Consider the following 22,058-nt stretch of genomic DNA (forward strand, 5'->3'; position numbering starts at 1 on the left):
CAAGATCACTCTATTTTATTGAGTGCATTTTAAATCAGTATGACATTTTCAGTCTAAAATAATGAGCGACAGCCTCTGCATGCCAAAATCATAAGATGAGAGACTGCTACACCATAATATCAAGGCCTAATTTGAATTTACTTTCAAACTACAATATGTGCTAATTGTCTTTTGCTGTTACATCTGAATTTACCAGATCTGGGCTGCACATCTCTTGGAGCCCATTAGATGGCAGCAAAGGGTTAGGGTTTTCTATACATGGTTTTAAAATTGGAAGAAGAAAGATCAATAATCTGTGCTATGCTGATGACGCTACTCTGATAGCCAAAAATGCAAAGGATCTGCAAGCCCTAGCACTAAAAGTCAAAGAGCACAGTGAAAAAAATGGGACTAACATTAAATATAAAGAAGACCAAACTAATGACAACAAGTAGAATAACCAGCCTTAGACTTGACAATGAAGATATCGAAGCTGTGGATAGCTTCTGCCTTTTAGGATCAACTATCCTAAAGGAATAAGCAGTCAAGAAATACGCCGCAGACTAGCACTTGGTAGAGCAACCATGAAGGCCTTGGAAAAAATATTCAAATGCCGTGATATATCTATACTTAGAAAAATCAGAATTGTGCAAGGCATGGTATTCCATAGTAACACTTTATGGAAGAGAAAGTTGGACTTTAAAGAAGCAGGATAAGGAGAGTATTGACGCCTTTGAACTTTGGTGTCGGAGAAGACTCCTGAGAATACCATGGACAGCCAAGAAAACAAACCAATGGATCATTGAACAAATCAACCCAAAGTTCTCATTCGAGGCACAAATGACCAGGCTCAGATTATTGTACTTCAGACACATTATGTGAGACCCAGCTCTGGAAGAGGCTGTAATGCTGGGAAAGGTGGAAAGAAAGACAAGAAGAGGACGACCAGCAGCAAAGTGGATAGACTTAGTTACAGTGGCAATGGGTGCACCATTGGGAGACTTGAAAGAACAGGTTATGGATAGATCATAATGAAGAATATCTACGTGGTTGCTAGTAGTTGAAAATGACCTGATGGCATGTAATCAGTCATATCTTTGCTGCCATCTAACTCATCATCTGAATATTTTTCAACCCAGATCTGGTAGCATTCACAGACATAAACAGATTATGTTTATAACTCTTGCTCTCCAGGAATGGTCTATAGAGATGTAAGTTATTCTAATAAAAATTAATGAGGACTGCTGAACAGATTTTAAAAAGCAGCTCTAAACCGTGGTATTGTATATTTGTCATAATGAGTAACTGCTTTTTCATGCTAGAGTTTTATACCAATCAGACCACTTAATCTCAGGAAAAGGTGACACTTCAACCAAATTTAGATCTAGTAGGACTAGTATGATTTCCACTATTATTTTGATTATTTACCTGAACTTTGAAAGCAAAACATTAAGCTGAAAATTTTTAGAATCTTAGAATCTGTGGATATGAGTTTGAGTAAATTCCAAAAAAAAAAAAAAAGACAGTACTTTCACTCTTCATGTTCTGATATTTACCCCCCACCCCCAAAACCATCCTTTTTTATGAACATGCATGTAATTTAGAATATTTGTTAAAAGCTGAGTTGCTTGTGTAGTCCACTTGTGTTTATATATTATTCAGTTTGTGTAGTTAACTTCTGGGCAATGTGCTGTTGGTGGAACTAGAGTTCCAACAAGTTAGCTGAACAGATTGCTTTTCCACTGCTATTTTTTCCCCTAAAATTGAAAACATCAGTTTCCTGTCTGTCCTGTGCAAATTCTTGGATGCAATTTTAAACTGATCTTTTACAGAGCTGTTCAGAGTCGTGAACAAGAGCACCCTCTTCCTTCTTGCAAACAACTAGTTTAATACTAAATAATGGAAAATAGTCTATTTATAGTTTCTAATTTGGAAAATTAGTGTTTCCAAATTTGTTTAATGATAGTAAGATGCCTGCTAAGATGGAAAGATTCCTAGCAAATGATCGGATATTCTGGAATTGAGTCACATTTAGTCAGAAAAGCAGTTTTAATATATCTGATTCATTAAATATGAGATGTTCATCATGGAATTGATACATATTTTATAAGAGTAATTTTATAAGTTTGACCATGAGTTGAATTATTTGAAAGTGTATTGCAACCATGATTTTGGCCAGTACCACTTTTTTCAGTAGAAGGGGTGCAGAATTTTAAAAAATGCCACTTTTTTAAAAACCTAATAGTTTAAAGATAAAAACTGGTGCTTTGAGTCTGTTCAGGGATAGATCAAAAGTCAGTTCATTTCCAAAATAAATGTTTCAGGTAGTGGTATCACTGGCTGATATTCTAACCATCAGTTGTATGTATCAGTTTTATTTCTTAGTATGTATGAATTATTTATCTGTATATATAATTATTACTTTTATTTAATGTGTAAAGCAAATAATTCAAAACAAAAATAGAAAACCACCACTAGAAAGAGCAGAAGAGACGTTGTTTGGGAAGAAGTCAGCATTAAAGCTGTTTACTAAATCCTTGTTCCTTTGTCTTTCAGAGCCATGGTGTCATGGAAAGGGATTTATTTTGTACTTGCACTGTTCTTGGCAAGTTTTTTTGGAAGCATCTTCATGCTTGGTCCCCTGTTGCCACTGATGTCTATTTCCCCAGCTTGGTATCGCTGGATTACTGATCGTGTTGTGGCCACTTGGCTTACACTTCCAGTGGTAAGTTGCTTATGTGTGTATCTTATAACCCCCTCCTCACCCCACTCCCATGTTCCAAAACAATATATTACTTGTGTCATGTCAGATAATATGCTTTAAAAGTCAGTGTAAAATGTTTAGACAAGGATTGTATAATGGCTTGAGCTTGGTGGGTTAATGGCAACTATGCTAGATGTTATTTGTTTGTTAGTTTGTCAAATTTATATAGCCACCCATCTCACAAAACAAGTGACTCTGGGCAGCGTACAACAAAGCTAAAACAGTTAATACATGCCTAAAACAATTATCATTATTATTATTAGAAAAAATTAAAAACTATAAAAACAAAGCTAAGAAGAAGTGGTGGGTGAAGGGATGTTAATAATAACAGAGCCACCTCACTAGTTCACCAGTCCCCTGGGGTCCCTAGGCCTGATGGCACAACCAGGTCTTGAAGGACCTTTGGAAGGTCAAAAGTGATGGAGGAAGCCTCACCTCAAGGGGGAGGATATTCCACAGTGTGGGTGCCATAGAAGAAAAGGCCCACTGCTTAGAGCCTGCCAAATGTAGCTCCCTAGATGATGGAACCCTTAGCATGCCTACTCTGCTGGATCTAGTGGGACTGGCAGATGTAATCGCGGAGAGGCAGTCCCTCAGTTAACTCGGTCCCATGCCATGTAGTACTTTAAAGGTCAAAACCAGCATCTTAAATTGGACCTGGAAACAAACTGGTAACCAGTGCAGCTCGTAGTTTCTCTACCAGAAACACACATAACTGCCTACGCTGCTGCATTTTGCACCAGCTAAAGTTTCTGGATACTCTTCAAGGGCAGCCCTACGTAGAGCACATTACAAATAGTGCAACTGGGAAGAGACTAGGGCATGAGTGACCCTTGATTTAGGAATGGGCACAACTGGTGCAGAATACAAAGTTGTGCAAAGGCCCTCCTAGCCACAGCTTCCACCTGCTCATTGAACAGGAGTCGTGAGTCCAGGAAGACCCCAGATTGCATACAGGGTCTGTTTGGGGCAGTGCAGCCCCATCCAGCACTAAAGATGGCATAGTCCTAGAACTGGAGGGCCCCAAAACCCAAAGCCACTCAGTCTTGCCAGAGTTCAGTTGAAGCCTGTTGTTCCCCATCCAGACCCTCACAGTCTCCAGACACCGGGATGAAACATCCACAGCATTGCTTAATTTGCCAGGAGCAGAGATGTACAAATGGATATCATCAACATACTGATGATACCCTGCCCCATGGTGATAGATGAGCTTACCCAGCAGTCTCATGTAGATGTTAAATAGGAGAGGAGAGAGCACCCACCCCTGTGGCACGCCACACAGTATGGGCCAAGGGTGGGATTTCTTCTCCCCAATCACCACTGACTGGAATTTACCCTGGAGAAAAGAGGTGAACCAGCACAACACTGTGCCACCCACCCCCGATCCTCCGAGTTGATCCAGAAGGATACCATGGTCTCTGGTATTGAAAGTTGCCAAGAGGTCAAGTAAGGCAAGGAGGGATGCATAACCTAGATATACCTTTTGCTAAGAAAACTATAGATAAATGTTTTAAGAAGGCTAAAGGATGTTGGAGAAAATGATTTATTCTTAGCCCTTCCTCCAGTTTGCTGTTAGTTGGCTTATTCCATAGGGAGGAATGCCCCAGTGGGGGCATGAAGCAGCTTCACCCAGCAGCTTCACGTAGGTGTTAAACAGGAGTGGAGAAAACATTGAGCCCTGAGGGACCCTGCAGAGAGTGCAAGGGCCTTGGGCTGGATCTCTCCTCCACATCAACACTGAGGAGAACCAGCTGCAGAGGAAGGAGGAGAACCATTGTAACACTGTACAGGTAGTCCTTGTTTAGGAACTGCAGTTGGGACCAGCAACTTGGTCATTAAGTGAAGTGGTCACTAAGTGAAAAATCATGTGACTGCAACCGTGCTTACAACATTACACAGGACAATGCATACTTATTGACTGTAATGGTGAGCACATGACTGAGAGAGAGATGCTGCGAAGGTCATAGATGTGGGCATTGGTCACAAGATTACTTCTTCATCACCGTTGTAACTGTGAATGGTTGCTGTCTAAGGCAATCACTAAGTGAGGACTACCTGTATTCCCCACTCCCACCCTCCAGAATCGATCCATAAGGATACTATGATCAATTGTATCAAAAGCCTCTGAAAGATCAAGGAGAGGTAGGATGGATGCACTGTCCCCATCCTGCTCCCACTGGAAGTCATCCACAAGTATGATCAATGCTGTTCTGGTGCCATACCCAGGACTCAAACCAGACTGAAAATAGTGCAGATGATCTTGCTTCTCTCAGGGTTCTCTGAAGCTGTAGCATGAACACCTTCTCAGCAACTTTTCTTAAAAAGAGAAGGTTGGAGACAGGCTGAAAATTGTCCAACCCAGTCCAGAAACAGCTTCTTGAGCCTCCTTAAGTGTTGGCGTAGCCGCTCTCTCTCTCTCAAGAATAAATTCCCCACCCCACAAGACCCAGTAACATATTGTCTCCCAGGAAGCCTTAGCTAACCAGGAGGGTCATAGCTCTAAAACACAAGAGGCCAAGCTAACAGTTCAAAGAACCCTGTCCACTTCATCAGGATTATCAGGAACAAATTCATCCCAGATAACCAGATTAAGGAAGTTTGGTTAGTTGTTGAGGAACTCAGCCAGTGTCAAAGGACTTACTGATATTAGCACTTGAGCTATGCAAAGCTTTGATTCAATCATTCGTTTGAACTGAATGTTGATTCACTGCATCAGATTGGTTCCTTTGAATTATTCAGCACTTCGGTGAACTTTTGCACATGTATTTTCTCACTTTTTATCTAACTGACTATTTGAATTGGTGATTTGTCTACTCCTAAGAAGCAGAATACGAAAGTACTTGCAAAATAAGGAAACATTGCCCATTTCTATTCTGAATGGGTTTGCTGTTTTTAGCAAGGTGTGTAAGATTGCAGCCAATAAGAATGAAGAGGAGGGTTAACTCATTCCTTTAACTGAAAATACCTAGAACTTCCATACTCCCAAGTTGTATTTAAACCTCTTTCCTCAAACTGTATCTGCAGTAACTGTGATTGTGGAAGAGGGGTAAGAAGGAATAATGGCTCTCCTGGCTTTCATTATATTCTAAAAACATTGCCAACAGATGATTTCCAGGACAAAAATCTGTTGCTTTATCAAGCGCCAACTAAGATGGGCAAACTAAAATTCTGGGAGTTTTACGCTGAAAGCTTTTCCTTGGTGAGTCTGAAGAGGAACCCATATACTCCCTTCCCCTACCAGTTGGGGTTCCTGATGAATGTTCAGAGGAACTGAAAAGAGAAGGTATGCAAAAAACCTGGGTGGGGTGGGGGGTAAGTAAGGCCCTCAGGATGTTGCTAAATCACATCTCCCAGTAGTTCCACTCAAACTGGCTAAAGATGAAGAATGCTAAGAGTTGTAATTTAAGTATAATAAATACTTAAATACTGGTTCTTCCCTCCTGCTTCTTCATGTTTGTTGGGACATACATTCCATTGGATTCAGTTATGCTTCCTCCTAAAAAAGTATAATTAGCTTGAGTGTCTTAGCCATTTGCTGCAAAGAAAAATGTGAAAATTAGCTGGAAGAAAGGAAGCACTACTAAATTGGACATTGAAAGAAAAGAGGGCATCACCTTGAATAATTGATACCCAGAAATTTACTAAAATGAGGATCAGGGAAAAGCAACCATTAGAAAAATGGAATACTGGGTACTGTTCTGTTTTGGAATGGAAAATATGATTATATTGGTTTATTATACATTGTCCATAAAGTCCTGAACTCCCTTCATTTTATTTGTGTTTTCTTCTTTTTATGTAATGTATATTGTTTTATTTGAGAAATCTGATAAAGGATAGGTTTTCTGCTGGTATTACTTCAGTGGGCTTCAGTGGTACAGTCTTACTGTCTGTCAGCCCCACCAGGTGGACCAGACCAGGAATCAACTCCACAGGAAGGCTAAAACTACTTTTATTGAGAGTGGCTCTAATACCAGCATCTTGCAAGTCTGATTGTGCTATACCTCCTCCCCTTCTTGTACTCATGTGAACTGGGGAGGTGTCTGTCTAAGACTCTTCCACATTTTTCTGCGTATTGTACTTAAAATATATTTCCCCCTCATTGCTTTGGTAACAGATCTTACCTACCTCCATCAAAGTCATCTTGCTTACTCTGTATCCTGTCAGGTCTCCTCTGTCCAGGATACTTTGCCCTTTTTCCGCTTAGCAAGGTCACTACTTATTGCTAATTCTAATATATTCGTGTAAATAATAGTGAAGATTTTTAAAAATTTACTCAGAAAGTTTTAGTTATACCCCACCCCCAAATCTTGTGTGCTCTTTTTAAATGTTGTCTTGACTGATTTAGCTAATTGGGTGGTCTGTCCTCCATTGTTTTAACCATAACACTTTTGCTATTTTATGTAAAAAAATGCTTGTGAAATCACCCAGGCAGATTTGCCAGTAGAAATGTCTTATGCTAAGCATTCATATTAAGCAGGGTTATACAAGCATAAATCTAATACTAAAGCTTCTAAGGTGAAGGCTTGAGTAAATAAATGTTGGCAAATCAAAGTTTTATATAAATGTAGACTCTTTTCTTTCTAGGTGTAGGATTTATTATCTCCCTGACTGATAATAGCATTTAGAGAGACTCAACAATATGCAACTTTCTGTCATCTTAAAATGGATTCTAAATGTCTGATACTTCAGATGTACATTAGGTGTTTCCAGCTCCATTATATTCGTTCATCTTGCTCTTGCCTAGAAGCTTGCAAAGTATTTTAGTATATGTCCCACCCCACTATGTTGCTAGAGTTCTCACCCTGTGTATTCCTCAATCCAAGACTGAGGAAGTTTGATGTAGGAAGACTATAGAACTCCAAAGTAATAGTTTAGCTAAAATAAGAATTCTGGAAAATTAACCAAAAAAGGCCAGTTTCATCCAAAGACTTGTCACATATTAAATCTCTGTTTTTAATGAGAAACAGTTCTGTGCTTTAAGAATAGGACAGTTTTTGTATTGGCTGATAGTACGAATAGTGAACATATGAGTGTGTTCCATGGAATATATTTCTCTGTTTTGTCAAGTGCTTATTCTGACCATTTCTTCATTTTAAAAACATTCATTGCCTTTCTTTAGAAATAATTTTCTTTTGTAAGAAAGTTATTTCAAAAATTCATATATATTTTTCAGTATTCTCATGATTAAAATGAAAACTGATAATGACTCATTTAAAGAATTCCCATTTTCTTACTGGTAATTTTTTTATTGAATTAGAGTTACAATTATTGGTAAATATTATGATTCATCTCATGTTGTGTAATAAAGTTGCTGAACAAAGTTCAGAGAAACCCTAACATATGCTCTAGTTTTCATTTCTCTATGAATAAATATTGCATATTCTGCTGGTAATAAATAATCATTTTATTTCTTTGATTAATTACAAATGCATATACACATATATACTGGATTTATTTCTTTTTGCAATGGGTGCTATCCATATTTCATCTCTATTCACCAAACCTTGGTTCATAGAACTGGGGGATTTCTTTTTCTCCTAGGAGCCCTTCAAACATCCTCTACCACATACACATACACTGGTTCCAGAAATTTTTGAGGGTCTCCAGAGCAGTGATATGGTTTATGATACATATTTGGACTCCACCCTTCATTTCTTTAGAAATAATCTTGTCTTTCCTTTTTTTTTTCCCTACTAAATTCCTCAGGGAATCTAATTCCTGTTTTTGGTGCTTTCTTATTGTCTGTATATACTTCCTAGGTAAGTTCATTCCCCTAGCCTCCCAAAGCTCAGTATCAACTTTATGTATAGAATTTTATTTTCTCACTCTAATTTTTCATCTGCAAATTCCTTTTATGTATTTCTGTTTGGTTAGGGGCCTTCCTAAGCACGGTATGTACAAGATCAAACTTCTTATTTTTTTTTCCAAACACCCATCATCCAACTCTTCTATATTTTGGATAACATTACCATTTATCCTTGCATTGTTTTTTGTTTAATTCCTCTGTTTCCTCCCCCCACCCATTATATTAATCTGTCACTAAATTGTGTAGCTTTTTCTTTTGCAATAAGCAGTTATGAAAGCTCACAAAGCACCCACGATTCCTACTAGATATTTATGCCTAACCTAATGTCAAGAAACCTATCTTACTTAAAGGGAAACTGTGGTCCTGGGTACTCCCTGGATTCTGGTGAAGTATCATCTCCTAGTGGGCACTGGGATACTACCAAGAAAAAAATTGGAGGAGAAAAGTAATAGACAACTTGACATATTGTGGCATTCTGGGTAGTAATTTTTGGAAGGGAAATCAGCTTGGAGCTCAGATGTCATGTATGACATATACTTATGAGATCTTGGGCAAGTTACTTGTTCATGCGCATTTGGACCTTAGCATAAGCTAAGAAGGTTAATAGATAGAATTTTTCCCATCCTTCTTTACACTAGTGGTCCTGAATATTCCATTCCACATTTTTCATGGGAGCTTCCTGCCTTCCAATGAAGCTTTTTGAGATACCTAGTGACTGCAGGGGGCAGGGGAGTGGAATTCTTTCTGTCTGTGAACTTCCTTAGTTTAACTTGTCTTAAAATCTGTACCAGTGTTTTAACAGAGGTCAGCAAAAATGCTTCTAGGAAGTTTAGTGATAAAAGTTTAGTGACAGAACTTTTGAGTGACAAACTTTTTTATCTATCTTCAGCAAATATTCAGCACTATACTATTTTGAAACCCAGCTGTTTCACTAATTGATCATGAGTGAAAGTACTTATATGGGTATGGCTGGGGTACGGAACTGCAAAGTTGAATCAAAGGTACTGGAGGAAAGTATAGTTGGAATGGTTTAATGGGGCAACCTGGAAGCACTACCTTTCACCATATATTATTTATCTAATGAACATGATCCTTTTTGTCACTGATGTATTTTTAATATCTGACAATAGTGGCACACAGTTTTACAATAATTTGTTCTTAACCTTAATCACTAATAAGTTAGGCTTATTATTGGCTGCAGTATGGTGAGTCATCCATTGATGCTTGATGCTTTTTAGGTACTTCCTTTCACACAGGGAACTAAAAGCCTATCACAGAGGTAAGCAACATCTTAGTTGATTGGTTGAGGTATAAAGTTTGCCATTTTGTTTATTCTTCACCTTTCTTAATTCTTACATTTTATAATCCTACATGTCATGATTTGTTTTGATTAGAATGTTTCAGTTTTCCTTTTGGGTTATAAAGTAATAAGAATATCTCACAGATCTGTGGGTGCTTTAATTATATTTTGGGACCAGATTGATTCCTCCAATCTCTTTTCTGTCATTTTATTGTTTGTATATGTGTGTATCACTTTACTTTTCCAACTTTTCTCTAAAGGAACAGGATGATATGCCTGTGATTACCTCATTGTGTCTTCATAACATCTCTGTGGTAAATTAGACAGTTAGGAAGTGATTTGTCCCTGGATGTAAAACTGAATCTCTTCATCTCCAAATACTCTGGACCCTATTCATTTACCAACAGTATCTTAGTCGTTCTTGAATTGGTCTAAAAAGAAGTCAAGATAACATTCAGTATTTAAACCTCATCCTCCACAAAACTAATGAAAAAGTAAATATGCAGAATAGTAACATGATTCCAAAGAACAAAAGATGTAATAAATGCTTTAATAAAAAAATCTCCATAGATGAATAATGTGAGTGGTCTACTATGAGACTTCCCAGCAAGATACTTTAAAAGCCAGCCACTCTAAGTTAAAGGTCCACCACATGCAGTGGCTTACCCATTGCCTGGGAGCCACATGTAGCTGCCAAGCCACTATTTTTCATCACCCCTTATATAACATTATAGAGGAATATGGTGGCAAATGGCCACATCATAGAAACATAACTTCCCATTTCTTTTCAAAGGGAAAGCAAAAGGAAGAAAAAGGTATTTTAAGTCTTTAAATACTTTTAAGAGCCTCTTACTGAAGTCATTGCAGGGTGGTATTACCCAAAGCAGTCCTTGGTCACTGACTGCCCAAATAATGCCTACTAACCCCGTTCTTTATGAATGTGCAGGGCTCTGCCGCGAGTACCAACTCAGTGCAGTGCAAAGAGGTTCATGTGAAAAAGATGTTCACAGATTTCTAAGTATGACTATTTTGAAACAGTATGTCTGTTTTCTGTTTCTTTTACAACATAACTAAAACTTCTTTCAAACCATGTGATTCAATAAGACACTGTTTCAATGTTTAGCAAGTAAGGATTGCCCCACAGTTCTTCAGGATTCTCTTTTATCCTGTGTGGTTGAACAATATGCCAACCCTCAAATTAAGCTAAGTTTCCACTGGATTTTGAAGAAATATTGAAAATTACTGATTTTCTCTTTTAGACTATAACTCCTGCATGTATCAACAACCCTCCAAGTAGATGTTGAAAAATTAACTTCTCCTAAATTTCTATCTAATTGTATACTTATCCTTCGTTTCTTTATAGCATACAGCAAGATTAGGCAACTTGTTTTGGCTAGTGGGCACCTTTAGAATTTTAAGAACATGTGTGGGTGCTCTCACAAAGTGGTTGCCTTGGGAACAAACCCAGTTATAAAACACCCATTTGTCAAAAGCAAATTGGTCCCTGTGTTCTCTGTACCCCAGTTAAACTTTTTTTTTTTTTTTTGCTGGGCTTATTATTTGCTCGATATTCTAAAAATGCTTCTGGAAGTTTCTGGGAGGCCTATATTGTAAGTATTTTTATACCATTCTTATAAAAGAGAAACTTGAAATGATTTACAAAAACTATAAAATCATCCTAAATTAAAGCAAAATATAAAAAGGATAAAAAGAGGATAAAAACAATTCGTTGTATAAACTTTCTTCTAAATTTAGATGAAACTAGAAGAAGCATTTTAAGTAACCATTTGATTATTTTTTAATTAAAGAAAATAAAAATAAAGTCAGATGGAGTTAAGAGACCTGTAGATACTGGGGGAGACATCTGTGGATGCTATATTCCCTATCCCTGTTATATAAAATTCAAGATCAGAAGTGGGTAATGCTTGTTTTACTCGAATGACGCTTGAATTTTAGAATAACAGACACTTTATTCAAATCATTTATCTCCCCTTACATAGACAGAATTTGTGCATAAAAGTTTTGAAGTAAAGAGTATTGTCCAAAGAGACTTCTGATGTATTGGACTCACATACCCATGCAGCTGCTATTATATCCATTTATGCAGTTATAGCATAACTATATGCTTTGTTTTGACCAGTTAGACTCTATGGTAAGATATGGGAGATTTCAAGGAGTCCTATATGAAGAAAGACTATGTATTTGTGGTGCCCCAGCTATTGAAGATACTGCACACATCCTGTTTGATTGTAGATTATATTCAGTAGAGAGGACTGACTATTTAGATTTAGATTTAAAAAATAAAAAATACTGGAGCAGCCAGCAGAAACTTTCCTATTTTTACAGGGCAAGAACCTCCGTATCACCAGTAAGACTGCACTCTTTATATCAAAGGCAGTTATAAAGAGGGCAGATTATTTAAAGCAGATTGGTGTCAACCTCAGGGGTGATGGCTTGATACGAACTTGTATTTAGTTTTAGTTTTAGTTATATTTATATTTTTATTAATTCTTACTTGTATGTTTATAATGGCATTTATTTTATTTTATCTTATTACCTTTATACTTGATATGGTCAATAGACTAAATCAGTAAAGTTGAACTTACTATGCAGTTATACTATTGTGAAAAGTTTCTCAAGTTCTTCAGGTAAATTACAGTTTAAAAAAAATAGCTTTAATGTATCTGTAGAGGTAAGCGTAGGCTAATCTAAAAATTTAGTGCAAGTTAATGTCTTTGTTTGATCTATGTTAATATTTGCTCTGAGATGTTTAGCTCATTTGCAGGTTTGCCATATAACCTTTCTGATTTTCACCTAGGCCCTGCTGGAGATAGTGTTTGGGGCAAAGGTAGTTATAACAGGTGATGGATTCATCCCTGAAGAGAGAAGTGTTATAATCATGAATCATCGAACACGAATGGATTGGATGTTCCTATGGAGCTGCTTGCTGAGATATAGCTACCTCCGACTTGAAAAAATCTGCCTCAAGTCTAGTCTCAAAGGCATTCCGGGTTTTGGTAGGTTATTGATTGATTTCCTTCACTCCCCCTTGTTCCCATTTTATGTATGCTGGGGAAATACTTGCTACCCCTTGCAGTATTTTAAAATGCATTATTTTAGGTCTTCTGTTTTGTTAAGATAGAGTTATTTGTTGGATATTTATTTATTTATTATCAAACTTGTACATATATATTTTATGATATATTGTTAACTGACCTGAGGGCTCTCTGGAGCCACTTGGAGAGAAAAATCCCAGAATGATAAAAGTCTTTTAACAGTATAGTCTTCTTTCCATTTTACCAAGTCAAATATTGCCTATGTTCCAAATATTTTTTTTTAATATCTCTTCAGATATGATGCAAAATGATTTGTGTTTAATTTTAGTCTTTAGCCTTTGACTCTTGTATGAGAGCCATACTGGATTAGGTCAGAGGTCATTCCAGTCTTCTGTCATGCTTTCCACAATGTCCAACCTGATGCCTCTAGCAACCCCACCGTGAGGAGTTTGGGTTAATAATCTTCTCTTTAACAATTTGTTAACTTAGAGTTAACAGATAGCCTTTGTGATTAGTAGTCATTGAGTAGGCTTGTTTTGTTTTTGTTTTTTACTTTTTAAGGGTATCAAGAAAATAATTTTCTTTTCAGAATTCCAAATTCTGTTGTCACTAGCCACATTATTGGTTGGAATTTATGTGTGACAGGATAGAAATTGTGCAGTGTTAGATTTAATGGTGTCAGCTTAATATTTATTGAAGAATAAGACTTGGACCCATATGCTTCTCTTTTTCATTTTCAACAAACCACAATTCAAATATTAAAGTCAAATTATGCAGAAAGAGGTAAGATATAAGTATACTGGTATATCATTCATTCTTGTATTAACAAACATTACTTTATTAAATTAATGTCATCACATCTGTCATGACCCATAGCATTCTGTTTTGTTCTGCTTTGTTTTGTTTTGTCTTATAATTGGCAGGAGCAGAACTAAGTAAGATACAAATAGGCAGTACCTTCAGATGTGGCAAAGGTATTGACAACCACAATTTACATGGGGCAACTATGAAAGCATTGCTTTTATTTTGTTTTATCTGATGTAAATTCACTGGAATTTACTGGAAATAAATTACTCAGAGCATGTACAATATTATGAGGACATAGTGTTTTTGTATTTAGCTTGGTCTAGAATGCTCACAGGTTCCCAGCTGAAACTATGGTTGAATCTGACCATGTGTTAGGAGATTAAGGAGTTTCCATCATGTCTTCTGACTGTTAGTTGGTGTTCATGGATGCCCTCTGCTAGTCTTCTGCCTGTCTGTCCTACACAGTGGCTGTTATAGTCCTTACGCTGTATGCTGTAGATGATTCCTGGTTTTTTTCTTCTTGGGATACTGGGTCTTTTGGTTTACTTAAGATATTTTGGAGGGCTTTAGTTGGTTTGTGTGCTACGGTGGTGCCGTGTGGTTGTAATAGTTCGTTGGTTGTTTCTGAGATGTTCTTTGTGTATGGTAGTGTTTATCCTTTTCATAGCTTGTGTTGGTTGTGTTGTAGTGGACTGGGTGGTCAGGCACTTTTTGATAAAGTTGCATGGGTACCCATTTTGTTGGAAGATGTTATATAGGCAGTCTGTTTCCTTTTTCTGCTGTTCTGGGTTGCTGCAGTGCATTTGTGCTCATCTACATAGTTTTCTTACATAGCTCCTCTTGTGGAGGTTGGGTTATTTGGTAATGGATCACTTCATTAGTGTGGGTTGTTTTTCAATAGACTTACATTTCTAATTTGCCATTGTTTCTTCTGCTGATGAGAATATCCAGGAGGGTAGTGTGTTGTTTTCGTCTTCCCTTGTGAATTTTATACCTTTAAAGATGTTGTTGATAGTTTCATGTGTCTTCTCTAGTTGTTCTTTTTTTATTATAATGAAAGTATTGTTTAGATACCGGATCCATACTTTTGACTGTATGTGTAGGAGTGCTATAGTTTCTATAGACGCTGCATTATAGTCTCTGTATAAGTCCTGAGAGTGATGATCCCATGGGTGTTCCTCTGATTTATGGGTATATTTGTCTATCAAACTGAAAGTAGGTAGTGATGCAGAGGTTGATGAAGTCCATGATTCTGGGTATTTTGAACTTAGTGTATTTGGTTAGGTCAGGCGTGTTGTACAGTACTGCTGCCATTGATTCTTTTGCTAGTTCTGGATCTACGTAGGGTGCTGTGAGATTGAATGAAACCATAATTTCATCTTATTCTATGTTTATGTCTTTGATTTTCTGGAGGCACTGTAGCAAGGAGTTAATAGAATATTGGCTCCCCTCTGTGAGATGTACAACCTTTTTTGTAAGTTCTTGACTATGTTGTATGTTGGGTTCCCTGGTAATGATAGTAAATGGGTGGATCATATTTACATAAAAGTACTGTTCATTATTGAATTTTTGGATCTTTATGTAACACCCACAGACTCTTGAACTAATGAGGAGATTGCTCATTGCAACCTTAGGCCCCTTTTGCATGTTTGTCCATTTCTCCTTGATATTGTGGAATTTGTGCACAACTTGGGATTTGCTATCAGCTTAGTTCCTGCTGTAACAGAAATGCTACAAAGACTGTTTTGCTGTGCTACTTCTGGAGCTGGAGGGTGGACAGTTTCCCATTCGTGATAACTCTCTACTTCCCCTGCTATCTTGTAGTCAAGGCCGGTAGAAGCTTGTCATTCCCCTATTCTTTTTAGCTACCCAAAGAAGGGGCTACCATTTCTCCCACATAGTGGCCAGTTGATGCTGTAGTAATGTCTCTTTTCTTTGCCACAAAGAACAAATAAGCTAACATAAAGATGGGGGTGAGGGCAGAGCAATGGTTGACTGTCATTTTTTGTGCCCTCCTACAGGCAGCTAGAGGGCACATTAGTTAGAAAAATGAGACAGCAGACTACAACTCGCATAGCAGCACAAGGCTATTGAAATGTGTATGAGGCTGAAGTGGGTGCTATGTGGAATTGCCTGTATTCTTGCTTTTAGCTGTATCTCAGATAGAGTTGTCCAGTTTTGTCCCACCTGGCAGGATGCTGCTACAACATTTTCTGCAGATATGAATAAATACATAATATAAAACCAGTAAGTAATTGAATTTATTGTTTACTAAATTATATAAGTAATCTGAAAGAACATACATTAATATATATTGAGAAAATAATTTAAAAGAATGAAGCTTTCAAATGCAAGACTGTTATAGTCCTACAGTGTCTACTACTCTCTAAGAGGCTTTTACCATATTATTTTTTAGAACTAATAAAGTCCTTATATGGTTACTCTTGCATATAGGACATCATAGTATGACCTTACCAAATCAAAGCATGGCACAGGTATTGGTCCATTTATTTTACTTATTAAATATATTTCTACCTCACCACAATTTAAAAAAGGCTCTTGGTGGCTTACATAGAGTAAATGATATATTTAAAACATTCATAATACAGTCTAAAAACTCAACAGTCATAAATAAGAGACAGTAACAATAAGCAACATGATAACAATAATACCATAAAAGTAGGAAATAAAAAATAAAATAAAGTTGGAAACACCAAGTCAGAGGAAAGCTCTTCAAAATAGTTCTTCCAAGCCACTTAGTAATTTAGTGAAGACTCATTGTGAGAGGAAGCCAAAGTTGCAAAGCTATCTGTATCCGCCTCTCATGTATGTCATGTCTAGCTTGTCCAACATGTACATCCTTATCTTTTTAGAAGTTAAGAAGTACAGCTGATTGTTTTTAAATAGGACCTAAATTGTCTTAGGGTCTTTGGGTGGATTGCCAGAGAAGAGCTAGCTGCTGTTTGTTGAAGAGAACATGGCATAGTGAGTATAGCACCCAAAGGAACAAGGCCAAAGAGTTTGTGGGTGGCTGAAGATGTAAAGAACTCTAGACAGTAGTGTGTCAAGTGACAACACAATGGGCTATGGTAGATTTAGTGTGAAAACTGGTGATGATGACATGGGAGCAAATCAGGAGTGCCCCTTCCTAAAAGTTCACAGCAGCAGCTGAGACAGCAACCCCAACAGGCTCACCAGCAGGCTGAAAGGCTGTGAAGAAAAGCTAGTGTGTGCCCAGCAACCGAGCGTGTGCCTGAGAGCTAAAAAATTTCCCACACCAGTTGAGGGAAAGTGAAGAATATCAGTACCAGATAGATAGAGGCTAATTAAGGGAGGGAAAGGGTAAAAGGTGAATTGAATAAATAAAGACAGTACTGTAGAAAAGAAACATAGGAATAAAGCTAAAGTAATTTGGAATGTGAGAGTAGTTTAGAAATAAGTGTTAATTAGGATAGAATAAGATATGAAGATAGGTTGTGCAATAAAGTCCTTGTAAATAAGAGTCCACACACTACTCAGAGACTGAAGCAACAAAGGGTATTTTGCAACAGTTCCTTTATAATAAAAGTGATTTCCCAACCAGGAGTTGGCTTATGTTTTGCCTACATTTATCACTGTCCTTGTAGTTACAATCATATCCATAGCTCCTTAGAGGGAGGCCTGTTGTTACACTGTGCAAGGTAATATCCGAATTGGGTCGAAGATTTTGTATGTGATGTGTGCGTGTGTGTGTGTGTGGGGGGTCCCTTCATCCAAATGGTGTATAAATAGCTTGTGGTTTGCTTTGTGGATTGTAGGTGATGAACTTTTTAAGTGAGAGCCTGAGCAACAGTGTCATATGATGTCTTCCAGCAATTTCATCAAGAGCTGTCAGACTTAATTACTTTAGAGTTATTTATATTGTGAGGTAGGTTTGAGAGCACATGCTGGAAAATGTCCCTTATAATGTTATCATTTTTACTGAATTGTTTACACCAGAAAGATGGATACCAAAATCTTTTTTTTTTAAAATATGAACTTTAACCCTAATCTAGACGCTGAGAAGGGGAACGAACATGAGTTTCTAACAGAGGTAATAATACAAATGTTGTCTAATCTGATAATTAGTCAAGTCTAAGTCTCAGTCCTGTTGCTTTTTCAGTGAGGGTTTTGTTAGAAGAAATGGCAGGGATAGTAATTTGAAGGGAACAAAAATCATCTAAATCACAGCTTGTTTTAAGGATTTTAAAATTTCTTCTGGCCTCCCTCTTGATTGTTGCAATCCAACATTGAAGTTTGGCCTAGAACTGATTCTACACAGCTGCTTCCCAAAAATAATGTATAAATATTTAACTTTTTATTTTCAGGAATATTCATGAAACAAGCTTGCTTTGCCTCATCAGCAATATGGTGCTATAATACCTAATCTATAGACTAGTCTTTATGCTTTATAGCATATAATAAAATGGTATCTGTGGTCTATAGCATGCATATAATTTTGTTGAATTCTCTGGCTGTAGGGAAATAAATATGTTTTTTTTAATAACAAACAATTGAAATTTGAAGAACCAAAAGATCAGCCTTTCCTGATCTTCAGATGTCTTCAGAAGTGTTGGGATTGCAGTTGAGAGAATTTCCCAGAATTTTAGAAGTTGTAGTACCAATATATCCTGAGGATGCCAGGTTGGGAAAAGCTTCACTAGGTTATTTGTAACAAGAAGCAGCTTATAATGGCTAATGATAAATAATGCAGGAGTCCACTGATAGAAAATAAAATTTGGGAAGGGTTGAAATGGTTTTGCTGTTTTTTGCCATTTTTTAAAAATTATATATGGTGTGATAGTTTCTGTACTTAATACCTAATTCTCTGATGTGCTTAGACTCATGCATATTTCATAATGTTGAAGGATTTAATGTTTAAACTCAGTTCAGAAGGAAAATAGAAGTAATGGTGTGCATTTTTTTTGCAAACATTGACAGTTTGGTTAGACATCTGTTTCCTCTTAAAAATCATCCCTAAGGAACAAAATGTAGAATTTATTCCAGTGGAAATATAAGTTTCTAATTAGCCCTTAACATCAGCAGAATGAGAAAAGAGAATCTTTCCCCTCTCCCTGGGTACTTTGAAAAAACTTCTTTTCCTGCACCCCCTTTAAAGTCCCCTTAAAAAATAGATTGTGAAATATTTTCTTAAATAATTTACAGGAAGAGACTTCCATACAGGTTCATCACCGTCCCTATGCTTAGAAGAAGCAGTGCCTGCAAGAGCAAAATATGTTTCCAGTTCCTAAAGGCACTTTCACTAAAGAAGGAAGAAGAAATCAGTGTTGTCTTTACTTTTAGACTTGCTTGCTTATTGTTGGAAAGCTGTTGTAGAGGTCTGTATCATCCTGCTAGATTCCCTACATCTCACAGCACCAGGAATACAGTTGAAATACGCAGCAATGCAGTCATGCCAAGCATGCCATTTTCTAAGTGTTGCTGAACCACAATTCCCACTATCCTCAGTAGTGTTGAGGGGTGCTGGTAGGGAATGTTTATGTTTATTCAGATATTAGGCTGAAGATAAGGTATCAGGTGCTCTTTTGCTTAGGACAGAGCAAATCTGAATGTTTTGAGTGGAATGACTTCTCATCTTACCCTTATGAGTCTATCTTTGAGCGCCACAAAAACAAATCAAAACCATCATACCACAGAAAACATGAAAGAGAACTTGATGACTTTATTGAAAGATAACTGAATCTAGTATATCAAACTATATTTTAGCTACAGTAGTATATTTCTCTAATCAGTGTCCATTGTAATTCAACTTTTACAAGTACTTTTGAACTTAAAAATGAACTCCAATTTTATTTAACTATCAAATATGATTTTATGAGCAAAGCCAGTTATTTTATGTTGCTGTTATAATAAATTAAGTTTAGATCATGAAAGGGTTCTGATGGACTTAATTTTTTTTTCCAAAAAGGGGGGGGGGATCCCCTTTCCCAGTGCTTACCCAAGAAATTGTAATTTCAAACTTAGACACCTTCCAATTTATGAACAATCTTTTTAACTTTTATTATATAAAACAGTAGGCACATAATAGATAAAATGGTTCACATACTGGGCAAATACCATTTCAATTAAAAATATTTTTAAGTTGCTTATGGAACCTAAGAAATGAGTCTGATATACTGGAAAATAGTTTTCCAGACTGGGTGTTGCGACAGAAAAGGCCTTGCTCAATTCCCTTTCAGATCTGACTTCAGTAAATGTTGAGCAAAGTCTCTTTGACACATCTGAATTAATGAGACAATACATACATTTTCCCCAATATAGAATTAATTTGAGATTCAGAATATTTTAGTAACTACATAAAAGAGAATTTTTCCAGTTGTGGCTTCCTTCCTCCAACTGGATAAAGTTTTGTTTGGAGTGAGCTGCATTTCTCAGCATCTTTTTGTACATCAACTGGACTGTAGCCACTCTGCCCTGAGTGAATGAAAAAGAAATTACACCTGTTTCAGGAATTACCTTTATAAGAGTTGACAGTTCAGCTGGCAAGGTGAAATGAATTGGTAAGATAATTACATTTCATTTTTTTTACATTTTAATTCTTCACATGTGTTTATCTAAATACTGCCAAATGGAAAGTTAATTGTGGTTCTTCATCAACATCTTTGTGATTCATATATATGAATCTGTATCTATATGGAATATTCCTGAGCTAGGGATTTTAGCAGGAGCTGTACCTCTGAACTGTGCTTCATTTAGAGCACAGCTCTCATCAGTTCCCCTCAATTCTTCAGTTGTCTTAGTCCCAGCAGCTTTGAAGCATCTCTCTGGAGCTACTTTGTTTTTTCAGATTCATAATGCATTCTTTTTTCTCTACTTGAATATTATTTTTCCTTTTTATTTATTTTTGGGGGGGCTAGTGACTTCTGTCTCCTATTGTCCATGGCTATATGGCCTTAAAACCTTTTCTTCATAAGTGCCAGCCATGAAGAAGTAATGAGTGCTCTTTGTGGCTGATATGTTTGGGAGAAGGAACTATAGTTAACTCTTTTCTGCATAGTCATGAAATAAACAAGAAAAAACAGTCATGCTGAAACCTTACTTTGGAGATCAAGCCATTGTTGCTGCAACTTTTTATTGTATGAATGCACATTTTATGTAAAAAAGAATCAGTTAACATAAATCTTGCTTTTCTTCCACAAGTTTAGTACCATCTCTCAAACTCTTAATTATGTTTTTAATATAATCATACACACTACTATGACATATCCTTTACTAAGAAATATATTGAGTTCTTATATCAAAGCATCTTTGGATAATTTGGGAATCCAAATCATGTTCAGGGACCAACCAACCAAATAAATAACTAGTTCAGTGTTTAACAGATTTTTCAAATTTGTTTTAGGTTGGGCCATGCAGGTTGCTGCCTTCATTTTCATTCACAGGAAATGGGAAGAAGACAAACATCATTTTGAAAAGATGCTGGATTATTTTTGTGATATTCATGAACCGCTACAGCTTCTCATCTTTCCTGAAGGAACTGATCTCACAGGTACCTCAGTGTTACCTAATTTAATTCTTCACAATGCATTTTAAGAAGTTTGTTGGAAATACTAAGTAGGTTGCATCACAGTAATACCATACGAAGAAAGGTTTTCACCATTAAACCATTAAATCCAGAACATTAAATAGTTATTTGTAAACACTTTTTAAGGGATTGGTGTGAAGCAGTAAAAATATCAGCCCTAGGTTAGAAATCATAACTACAGTTTTTATACAATGGCTGGTGTGGGTCTTCCGGGCTGTGTGGCCGTGTTCTGGAAGTTTTGTTTCCTAACGTTTCACCAGCATCTGTGACCGGCATCTTCAGAGGGCAGGAGCACAAACAGGAGCAGTTCTCTACTACTGCTACTGCAGATTTTCAGGTGGGTCTGAAGATTGTTTGGAAGTTGTGTTTTTCCATCAATTTTCCCAAAAACACAACTTCCAAACAATCTTCAGACCCACCACAAAAATACAACAAATGCTAAAATCAGCAAAAGACAAAAAGGGATCCCCTCACCGCCACAGGAGTATACCGCATACCATGCAGCTGCGGACAAGTATACATCGGGACCACAAAGCGCACCATCCATACCAGGATAAAAGAACACGAAAGACACTGCAGACTACAGCAACCCAAAAAATCTGCAGTAGCTGAACATGCTCTCAAGCACACTGGACACAAATTCCTGTTTGAAAACACAGAGATACTGGACAACACCAACAGCCACTATACCAGGCTATACCGGGAAGCCATTGAGGTTCACAAACACCAGCACGGTTTCAATAAAAAAGAGGAAAGTCTAAAAATCAACAAAACCTGGCTGC

The 22,058-nt window shown here is 37.0% G+C and overlaps 1 protein-coding gene across 2 annotated transcripts in view; it reads left to right on the plus strand.

The window, feature by feature from the left end:
* The window catches only part of LCLAT1 (lysocardiolipin acyltransferase 1), a 115,543-nt gene that overhangs the window by 36,496 nt on the left and 56,989 nt on the right, over positions 1–22,058 (plus strand). For both annotated transcript variants that reach the window (XR_015797050.1, XM_007430891.3), the window contains exons 2-4: positions 2,536–2,704; positions 12,668–12,866; positions 21,094–21,240. Coding sequence is in view for 1 of the 2 variants with exons in the window: in XM_007430891.3 (XP_007430953.1) it covers positions 2,540–2,704; positions 12,668–12,866; positions 21,094–21,240 (511 nt within the window). In the remaining variant the exon portion in view is untranslated. The remainder of the gene's footprint in view (positions 1–2,535; positions 2,705–12,667; positions 12,867–21,093; positions 21,241–22,058) is intronic.

Source organism: Python bivittatus, unplaced genomic scaffold, assembly GCF_059951505.1.
Source record: "Python bivittatus isolate LINGU-HERP-01145 unplaced genomic scaffold, Pbiv_v1 ctg000020_np1212, whole genome shotgun sequence".
In the NCBI taxonomy this organism is placed as follows: domain Eukaryota; kingdom Metazoa; phylum Chordata; class Lepidosauria; order Squamata; family Pythonidae; genus Python; species Python bivittatus.